Source organism: Condylura cristata, unplaced genomic scaffold, assembly GCF_000260355.1.
Source record: "Condylura cristata isolate star-nosed mole 26May11 unplaced genomic scaffold, ConCri1.0 scaffold00033, whole genome shotgun sequence".
Taxonomy (NCBI): domain Eukaryota; kingdom Metazoa; phylum Chordata; class Mammalia; order Eulipotyphla; family Talpidae; genus Condylura; species Condylura cristata.
In genome coordinates, this window is record NW_004567134.1 from 10,362,056 (window position 1) to 10,372,522 (window position 10,467).

Below are 10,467 nucleotides of genomic sequence, written 5' to 3' on the forward strand. Positions count from 1 at the left end.
CTGATTCTATGGCCCTTCTCTGAGTGAGACCAGAGCCAGAAATGACATCACACACACAAAATACATATGGCCAATATCCATCACCAATCTATACTCAAAATCATAAACCAAATACTGGTCAATCCTATCCAGTGGCATGATAAAAGGACTATATACAATGCCAATCCCAGGAATGTAAGGGTGGTTTAACATCAGAAAATTAATGTAGTCATTAATATTAATCATATTAATAGAATTACTAATATTAACAGAACAAAGAACACAGAGATTTGATCATCTCAGTGGGTGTAGAAAAAGCATGTGACAGAGTCCGGCACATACAACTGCCTGGGGGATTATTAGAAATACAACACTCGGACTAAGTCAGACTCCATCTTTAATGTCTTCCTTGGGTGATTTGGATCACACTGAAGTTGGAGAAGCGATGCACTCTGAGACTCAACACTCTTAGATGAAGTCTGTGATCCTAGCCCAGTTGTTTCTTTTTGTTAATCAAGACTGCTAAACGTGTTGACATAAAGCATCTGCTCTTCATTTTGGAAGGTGGGGTGGAGGGGAAAGGCTGGCCAGTAAAATACACTGAAAAAGAAACTGCTCTGAGCGCCAGGCATTGACAGTCCTCGTTGCTTGAAATTATATTTGGTCCATTTCCTTTTCTGGGGCTCAAGGCTTAGCATCTTTCCCAGAAATGCCAAGAGCCTCCCTACAGGGAACAGGGGCCAGATTAAAATACACTGCAGCTCCTGGAAATAGCTTTGACCTTTATTTGCGTACGCCTCAGGAGGGGCAGCTCTGGGCAGCTGGGAAAGCAGCACCTTCCCCTCACTCTTGCCAACCTGAGTTTTGAGCTGGCGGGTGGGTTACCTGGTGTGGTGCGGTAGGAAAGATGATCATAAAGGCTTCCTCAGAGCACCCTCCCACCCCCCGGGGAGCAGGTCACACCTGGTGGAGATAGGGAAGCTGGCTGTCTGGTGTAGGCTTGGGTTTTCTCTCAGAGTGTGGCCAGGGCGATCTCAGGAGCAAGAAGGGAAAGAGGTCGCTCTGAGGCACTGGTCTTGGGGACATTGCTGGTGAGACCCCGGGAAGAAAGCCTGTGTCATAATTGCAGTGTGCTCTTTTACAATTGCCTATCAGCTGACCCAGGAAGTCCACATCTAGAATCCTAACCTGAGGAAAGATCAGAGATTCTGACAAAGCAGGAGTCTGTCCTCTCAGTGACAGCTGTCAGAGCAAGACGTTCCCAGTGGGATGCATGTCGTCTCGGCGGGGGGCGGGGGGGGGGGGGGGTGAGAAATAATAGAATTTGCCTATGATGTTTGAAACTTAAAGGTTTAAGAGAAATGCTTTTCTGGTATGAAAAGGGCCATTGACCTTCACCTCCTCTCTTGGCTCCTAAATCAGTCACTTGTCTTGTGAGTTCTGCTGGGGAAGAGTGTCCATCTCACAGCATGCAACCGGTGGACATAATTTGTAAATGAATATTAGGGTGTTGAAAATTCTTTTCTGGTGGGTGTGAGACACCCTGTGGGGAGATGACCAGGGGGCTGTGCCCCAGGTCCAGAGTGGAACCACATACACATGCGACCCTGGATTTCCCTGTGCCCTCGCTTAGGGGCCAACTTCAACTTTGGCTTTTTTTTTTTTAAGATTTATTTGTACATACAGAACTGGGATACAGGCCAGAGGCGCAGGGACAGTGAGAGGATTCACCACACACAGAGCGGGGAGCAGAACAGGCAGATCAATGAAGTCCACTGCTGAGGGGAGCAGTAGGCGGGTCAGGAGAGGTCTGCCGTGCCATGGGCTGGCGGGAATCAAACTCATGCTGAAGTAGCTTTAGCTTCTTACTGCTGTGCTTTAACCTGCTATGCCAACAGGGAGGGCCCAACTTTGGCTTCTTAATGGGAATTGGCACTGTTTCAGCTGATGGATGATTTCTTGCCCTTTCGTTCCAACACTGTTTTGTAAGAGCCTCCGGTATCTAGGTAAAACCTGTGACCCCCTCAGCAGATTTCACATCACACCTCTCTTTAGCCATGTTTTGCCACCTAAACCTTCTGCTCCAGTCTCGTTCAAGGCTGCAGAGGAGTCCCAGTTAACATCTTGCTTTCCATCGCAAGAAAAATCTCATAGTTAGGTGCAGGACTGTGACAAAGGGAAAACACAGCTTACTAGCAAAACTTTCTCATCCATCAAGCAACTAGCCACAGCTGCTGAAGAAGACTGGCCAAAGGCCCCCCCAGGAGTGCTTTCTTTCCTCTAGATGCATTTCCCCCGAGTTTTCTAGTATGAAAGGCCCATCTTTTAAATAATGTCCTCTTTACATAATCCTTTCGAGAAAGGCTTGGTTGGTACATGGATTCCTTGTGCATATTAAAACTGTAAATAATCTTGTCATTTGGAATAAATTTCTTAATGTGCATGTCGTAATTGAATTCACCCCTAATGAGTGTAGCATTACCTCGTGACAAAGGTGGGTTTGCTCCTGTTTTCTGATCGCCTTTGAATGTCGCCTCGAGGTGACCTGAGCGCTGAGGATGTCAGTAAGGGCTGTGCATTGATTTTCAGACACAAGGACCGTCCGCAGTGCAGCTCCAGACACGCCCCCTGGACCAACAGTCTTCAACAGCGCGATGGCTGAGACCAAGGTGAAACGCATGAGGGAGTAAGTAGCACGTGGCCGGACCCTGGGAGAGGGCAGCGGCCCTGGGAGAGTGCGATCCGGTCTTGCAATGCTGTTTTACTTCTCTCCACAAAGACCATTGCAGTAACTTCCTAGATGGCCAGTGAGTGCCTGGATCTATATGGAAGAACTGCTATTTATTGTCTGAGCGAGAGCCTCCCATTCATATCTTGAAATCCTTAACCCCCTTGTGGTTTTAGTAGGGGAGACCTTAAATCATTGGGAGGTGCTTAAATCATGAGGATGGAGCTTCACGAATGGGATTCTTGCCCACTGGCCTAGTGATTATCAGACCAAAGTATAATCAAATCCAAGATGAGGAATTTTGGTCAGGTCATTGGGACAGGGCTTTCTAAAGTCTCGGGTAGGAAAGTGTTCTGAATTTAGGTCATTTTTTAGTGAAACTTTTGGGATGGGTTCTGAATTTAGCATGAGTGGCAGGCAGAAGAATCCAGACTGCAGCGTGGGGGGTCACCAGCCACGGAGGGTCTCATTTTTCCATCATCACCAAATGACCAAGCCAGACTGTTTCGTTTTCACCCAGGAGTCTCAAGACGGTATCTTAGAGACAAATGGAGTCTTTGACTCAGAACGGGTTCCACGGCACCTTTTAAAAGAAGCCAGAGAGAAATCCCTAGCCCCTCAGGTCTCATGAGGACACAGGGAGATAGCCCCAGCTCTGAACCAGGAAGCAGGAGGCCCTCACCAGGAGGCTGCCTTGCTGGGGCGTGGACTCCCCAGCCCCGGGCCCCGGGAAGTGAATGCCTGTTGTCTGTAAGCTGCCCAATCTGTGGTACTTTCTACAGCAGCCCAAATGGACTGACAGCACTTGCTACAGACGTCTTGGCAAAGAAAAGACACCCAGCCTCCTGCTCTAACTTCTGTACAACTTGTGTTGTACGTGAGTAGATCAGGGTTGGCAAACTCTCTGTAAAGGACTCGACAGTAAATATTTTAGTCTCTGCAGGCCACAGCGTTTCTATCACATTCCCCATTCTGCCGTTATTGTGTCAACACCGCCAGACAATATATAAATTAGTGAACACGGCTGTGCTTCAATAAAACGTTGTTTTCAGGCTGTGGTTTGAATGCCATCGAATGTCCAGGTATCACAAAATAGTGTTCTTTTGATTTTCTACAGTCATTTAAATGTGTGTGATGGTGAGCCAATGTTTTGTGGCTGACTGCCGACCCCTCAGCGAGGTGTTCCAGCTCAGAAACTTCTCTTCCAAATCTGCCTCTAATATTGGTGCTGGTTGGGAAGTTTGGCAAAATTATTTTTCAGTCAATTTGCATTTATGTTGTTCTTGCAACACAGCGCATTATTTAAAAGCAAAAGAGGAAAAGTGTGCGGAAAATTATTTTCAGACCTAAAGCTGGTAATGTGTTTAGATGCTTATTGCTTTCAAGTTCTGTCTTTGCTTAAGTGAGCACATAGTAACACAGTTACCATGGGAACAGGCGATACTCAGAACTGAGTGAGGAGTTTGGACAAAATTCCTGTTTCCCCCCCCACACACACACACTTACTTCTAATTTCTCCTCTCTAGGAGAATATTATGGAGAAGTTTCCAGTAGATAATCTTCAGGAAATAAAGCAACTCTCTTATTTCACGTTTAACATTTAGAAAAATTTGGTAGTATTGGTATCTGAGTTTTAACCTGGGCGTTCATTGCTTTGCTAAAGAATTCCATTACATGGCATGAAATGCTTTAAGTAATTAAAACAAAAGCGTGTTTGTCAAAATAGTTGAGGTAGGTGCATCCTAATGGTTTCAGCCCTGGTATATAGTTTCTTTCTAATTGCTGGTCTGTATTTGAACAGGTGTTTTGGGGCTCATGTTGTAACATAGACCGATGCGCTGGGTCTACAGCCCACGGCTAGTGTTGCTCTCCTGGTGAATGTCCTGTTGTTTTGGGGTGGTGCCCTCTGCAGCCCAGTTTCTAATGGGAGTATAAGGCCTCTAGGCTCTCCACACCCACAAGCAATACTAGAACTCTAGCAGGGTATCTGAGAATTCAAACCAGTCCTGACACCACCCAGAAATAGCAAGAGATTCCATAGGTTAAAGACACAGAAGAGGGAGGATCTTGTGATTCTTCCAGTACCCTGTGAGCTACTGATTGTGTGCTCAGCTTGGGACAATTAGTGATATTTGTCCCCAGGGAGACTGTAGATAAAGCATCAAAATTGAAAATGAAAAGCTAAATAACAACACAGTAGATACATAATATGAGGTGGTGGCCATATACCAAGCAAGCAGATGTTGCAGCTTCAAGGCCAGAAAAGGGAAGTTGAGGAGGCCTCAAACAGAATCAGGAACTTGGCCTTGGCCTGACCCAAGAGGTAGCGTTTGGATAGGTATAGAGAAGGGGAGAGCACAGTGAGCGTCTGTGTAAGTGCTTCACCAAGTGTGAACATTTGATAATTTGCACAATGTCTCTACATCTGAATTAAGTGTTTTTAAATTATTGTCATTATTATCAATAGGTCATTTGAGAGAAAATTTCATTCCTCATGATTCATCACTCTTAAATATTTCAGTGTGCAGCTCCTGAGAACGAGGCATCCTCTTGTGTAGCCACCGCCAGTGATCGTATTTAAGGAATTTCATGTTGACATGTATTATTTAGTACATCAACCATCTTCAAATTTAGCCAGCTGCCCCCCTGTCCTCTATAGCACTTTCTTTTTTATTATTATTATTTATTACAAAAGTTTATTTTTACATCATTTTGCACATTTTTTTTTCCATCTCGATAGTAATCCCCGCGGGTTTCCCATCACCAAATCACCCCTGTGCCACCACCATAGTCCCGTGCATTTCCCTCCCTTCCCCCCCCCCGTTTTTGATCCCATTCCCCACTCCACTCCTGCAAAATGTCTCTGGTATATGGCTGTTCATTATTTTTGTTATTTTCTCGCCTGGTCCATTATACTCCTGCTATGAGTGAAACCATCCGGTATTTTTCTTTCTCTTTCCGACTTATCTCACTAAGCATGATCTTTTCCAGCTCCATCCAAGTTGCTGCAAAAGACATGTGTTTCTCTTTTTTGGTTGCTGAGTAATATTCCATTGTATATATGTACCACATCTTTTTTATCCAGTCATCTACTTTTGGGCATTTGGGCTGCTTCCATGTTTTTCCAATTGTAAACACAGGAGCAATAAACATGGGGGTACAAGTATCTTTTTCAATCAGTGTTTTTGTGTCTTTTGGGTAGATACCTAGGAGTGGGATTGCTGGGTCATAGGGAAGCTCCATGTTTAGCAGTTTGAGGAACCTTAAACAGTTTTCCATAGTGGTTGTACCAGTTTGCATTACCACCAGCAGTGCAGGAGAGTTCCTTTTTCTCCCCATCCTCGCCAACATTTGTTGTTGCTGTTGTTTGAAGATGTATAGCACTTTCTTTTTAACTGACCCAGATAATACATGGTGTTGGTTGCTCTGTCTCCTGGTGTCATTTATTCTGGGAAAGTTCCTCAACTTATCATTGACATTTTTGAAAAATACAGGTTCTTTATTTTGTAGAATGTCCCTTAGTGTGGGTTGGGTACTTCCTTGTGTTTAGACCCAGGTTATATATATGTGCATGTGTGTATGTGTGTGTGTGTTTGTATCCTGTATATATGATGTTGTATCCTTCCACATTTTTATTTACTTTTTTAAAAGATTTCTTATTTATGCATATAGAATTGGGGTACAAGCCAGAGGTACAGGGACAGTGAGAGGATTCACCAGAGACAAAATGGGGAGAAGAATAGGCAGATCAATGAAGTACACTGCTGAGGGGAGCAGCGGGCAGGTCAGGAGGGGTCTGGCTGAGCCATGAGGATCACCTCCGGAGTGGGGATCGAACTAGCACTGATGCGGCCACAGCCAGCTTCTCAGTGCTGCACTCCAGTCCACTCCACACCAGGGAGGACCTCCTTCCAAATTTTTAAAAATTAAACTTGAGACCCTTACTGGTGGCGCAATGAATTAGGACACAGCACTGTAAGTGAGCAGCAGCTGCTTCAGTATGGGTTTGACCCCTGGCCCCAGAGGTGATCCACATTGCGTGGCAGATCTCTCTTGTCTCGCCTGATGCTCCCCTCAGTCTAGGTCCATCTAGACTATGTGAATTTTAACCTGTTCTTTGACCTCTTGCCTTGGAAGTCCACAAAGCATCTCAAGCTCAGTGAACTTCTGATTTCCCAGCCCTGTCTTCTCTCTCCACAGTCTTTCCCCTCTTCAGATAAGAAAGGTGCAGTCTAGGTTAGAACAGGCTCCCAGTCAGTCATCAGGGCTCGTGGTGGTGTAAGGGTCTTGGGTGAGTGACTTCATCATCTGCTGTACAAAGCTCTGTAAGGAATTTGGGAAGCAATACCTGAAGAGATAAGTCCTCTCAGTTGGGGACCCTAGGGCTTAGAGATCATCACCATATGCAGCATCCTGACCTAGTGTGGTGGTCAGGAGGGATGGGGACAGGTGGGATCATGTCCCTACTTCTCATCACTAGTATTTGTCCCTGGGTGAGTCACCCACCCTGCTTGTGCCTGAGATTTCTCATCTGTAGAGTGGGGCTGATAGTGGTCCCCACCTCACTGGACTGCTGTGAGGGTTAGTTGAAATAATGAGGGCATTGAAACATACTTCAGCTAGCTCGTGGCACGTAGTAGGTGCTCAGCAAATGCTAACAACTCTCAATGTGCACATGGTGGTTTCCTCTCAAAAAGCCCCACACCGAATGGCTCAAGCTGTTAGTGGGTGTAAGTCTGTTAAGTGAAGGCATCTGTGGGTGAAGAAGTCGCCTGTGAAGACATACATAGCATTTTTTAAAGCATGCCAACAGAAGTGCCGGTTCTCTGGGAAAATGTCATGAAGTTGTTGGATATAAAAGCCAAACGCTTCTCATCCTCCAGCATTTGGCTTCCTGTCGTGGCCATTTTTCCCTCATGCTGGAAGACCACTCCACAAATGAAACTCCCCATACTGGGGGCACAGCCAGCACTTGGCTTTCAGCAGTGTTAGGTGGTGCCACTCACAGTCCCTGCAATCTTGGCAGAATGACAAGAAATCAGTTTTGACTTCCTTTCTGGATGAGTAATTTCCACATATGTGCATTGGAAGAGTGGTTGCCGTTCCTGTGAGGCTGACTGGATGGACAGATGGCGAATTGGGCCTTTGCAGCTTCACAGGCCCCCCGAGGCCTCCACCCTCAGAGCAGAGCCTCTGGTTCTCTGTGGAGAAGAGCTTTCCTTACTACTGCGAGCTGGACTTGATGCCAGGCTCCTACTCAAGGCCAAAGAGGAGAGCCTGTGGGGAGACAGCTGATCCACGTTGAGCAGGGAGACGCAGAGAGTGAAGTAGTTTCCACGACACCAGTCTCTTAACTGACAGGGCCAAGGCGGTGAGTGTAACAAACATAGGGCCGTGTTCAACCTGAAGGAGGAGTTCTCTTGGTTTCATTTGTCAAATAACCTCACTGGCGTCCTGGGCCTGGCTATTTTAAGTGTGGTCCACAGGGCAGCAGCACTGAGGTGTCCTTGGAGGTCTGACACACATAGAATCTCCTGCCTCACCCTTCCTGAAACAGAATCTTCATTTTAAACAGCTCTCTGTAGAGTCACAGAGAAATTAATGTTTGAGAAGCACTAACTCAAGAGGACTTTCCTCCTGGCAGGAGTTTGTTACAAGAGTAGGCGCTGGTATCAATCTTAATAAAAGACAGAAATTATATTAAAATATATGTAAATTGCTAAGGCTTCAATGTTGAACTATTTTTTGTTCACTGGTTTTCCATTATGCTTTTCCTCTGAGAAAGTCTGTGTTTAAAATTTTTTTCCACTCACATTTTTAATTGAGATATACTTGAAATATAATATCACACACGTTTCAGGTGTACAGCACTCTGCTACTTGTACATATCGTGGACTAACCATCGCGATGTGTAGCTGACCTCGCTCCCCATGCATCGTTCGTTTTTCTTCACTTGTGGAAATTGCAGTAAACAGTTTGCATCACTGTGTGTTGGGAGCGCAGGTCCCCTCAGCTGCTGTATTATCACACTGCACCCACCACCACGCCCCCCACAGCCCAACCATTTATCTGTTAAAGGGAAGCATCCGCATCCTTCTCATCTAAATAAGACTCACACTTTTTAGTATGTAGTTCATGAGTTTTGACAAATTCACTTTTATAAATATAGAGTACTATGAATTTTGATAGTGCAATGATCATGTAACCATCGCCACTGTCAAGATTATGGAAGTGTTTCCTCACCTCCAAAAATTGCTTTGCGCTCTCTCTTTGTAGTCCATCCCTCCCTTTATCTTCTCCCCCTGACCACCATTGGCCTGTTTTCAGTCTCCCTAGTGTTGCTTTTTCCAGAGTATTATATAATCTATAGCAACGGACACACCTCTTAGCATCAGAGACCACAAGTGTAATGGATGCTCATGGTGGTGGGCGTGGCTCTGGCCCTGTGAATGGCACATCCCACGCTTGTAATTCGGATGCCCTTGATTCTCCACAGAATGGTCCTGAGAACCAGGTTTGGGGAGAAAACCTCAGGAGCCCTCCAAGAAACTGCCCTTAAGATTCTGGCCCCATGGACCATTATTCAAAAGACTCACCTCCCATTTATGCTGGGACTGAATTTCTGTTTTCCCCCAGGGACTAGTCAGCTCCTTGCTGTGGCCTGGAGGCCTCCGAGCCTGGAAACAATGGGGTGAGAGTGACCTACGCCCTCTCACTCTGGGGGAGCACCCACTGGGGTGGAGTCCTCCTCACTAAGACCCAACCTGAGGCAGGAAGCCCTGGCGAAACCCAGAGGGCCTGATGGGTGGCGGAGCTGGGGAGCTTCTGAGCCCATTTCTCTAGCTGGAAGTCCATGTCCTGAGACATATCTGGGCCCCCTGAAATTTTCCTAGTGACAGGGAGGGGTCGCCTTGTGGTGACCACAGCTCTGAGTCACCTCAGTACTGCCGGCTCTCTCAGAGTGCACAGGAGAAAGCAACTGTTTGTCTGTGTAGACGCCTGTCTCCCTCTGAGAACTGTAATTAGGCATGCACCATCAGCCTCCTTGAAGCCATCCCAAGGTCCTCCACGCTCTGCTTATTTTTTTAGGCTTCCCCCACACAAAGGCCCTGTTTTCGTTTTGGAAATATCTTTTGCTGTTTCTTCAACTTAATTAATCTTTTCTTCTGTCTAATCAGCTGTTAATCCCGTCCAGTGTCTTTTTCATCTCAGACATGGAAGTTTAATCTGAGTTTTATCTTCCATTTCTCAGCCTAGCATTTTCAGTATTTCCTCCAGCTAATTGAACAAGGAGAATGCAGTTACAATAATTACCGTAATGCCCTTGTCTGCTGATGCTAAATCTGTGTCACTTCTGGCTGGTTTTGACCGATTGATTTTCCTCCCTATTCGAGGTCATGTTCTTGTGCCTCCTGGTTTGCTTGGTGACCTTTGCATGTGTCACGCATTGTAATGGGAGGGTGATGGGTGATTTTGCGTTCCAGTGGTCTTGAGTTTTCTTTGACGATTCAGTTCAGTTTCTTGGAAGCATTTAGATACTGTGTCGTCTTACTGTTGAGCTTTGTTATATGGGTCCAGGCTGGCACTTACGGCTGATTTTTGCCTGCTACCGAAATGAGAACCTTCTTTGTACTCTGCCATGTGGCAGCAAACCATTGAGTCAAACACTAAATATTCTGGTCGCTGACACAAAGAAATACCACTCCTGCCCCTGTGAGCATCAAGCACTTTTCTCCTGAACATTTTAGATTTTTTTTTTT

At 45.9% G+C, this 10,467-nt stretch overlaps 1 protein-coding gene across 1 annotated transcript in view; it reads left to right on the forward strand.

The window, feature by feature from the left end:
• Positions 1 to 10,467, forward strand: part of NEK11 (NIMA-related kinase 11) — a 155,934-nt gene that overhangs the window by 122,270 nt on the left and 23,197 nt on the right. Inside the window, exon 18 of the mRNA XM_012732067.1 lies at positions 2,569 to 2,665. Coding sequence (XP_012587521.1) covers positions 2,569 to 2,665 — 97 coding nt within the window. The remainder of the gene's footprint in view (positions 1 to 2,568; positions 2,666 to 10,467) is intronic.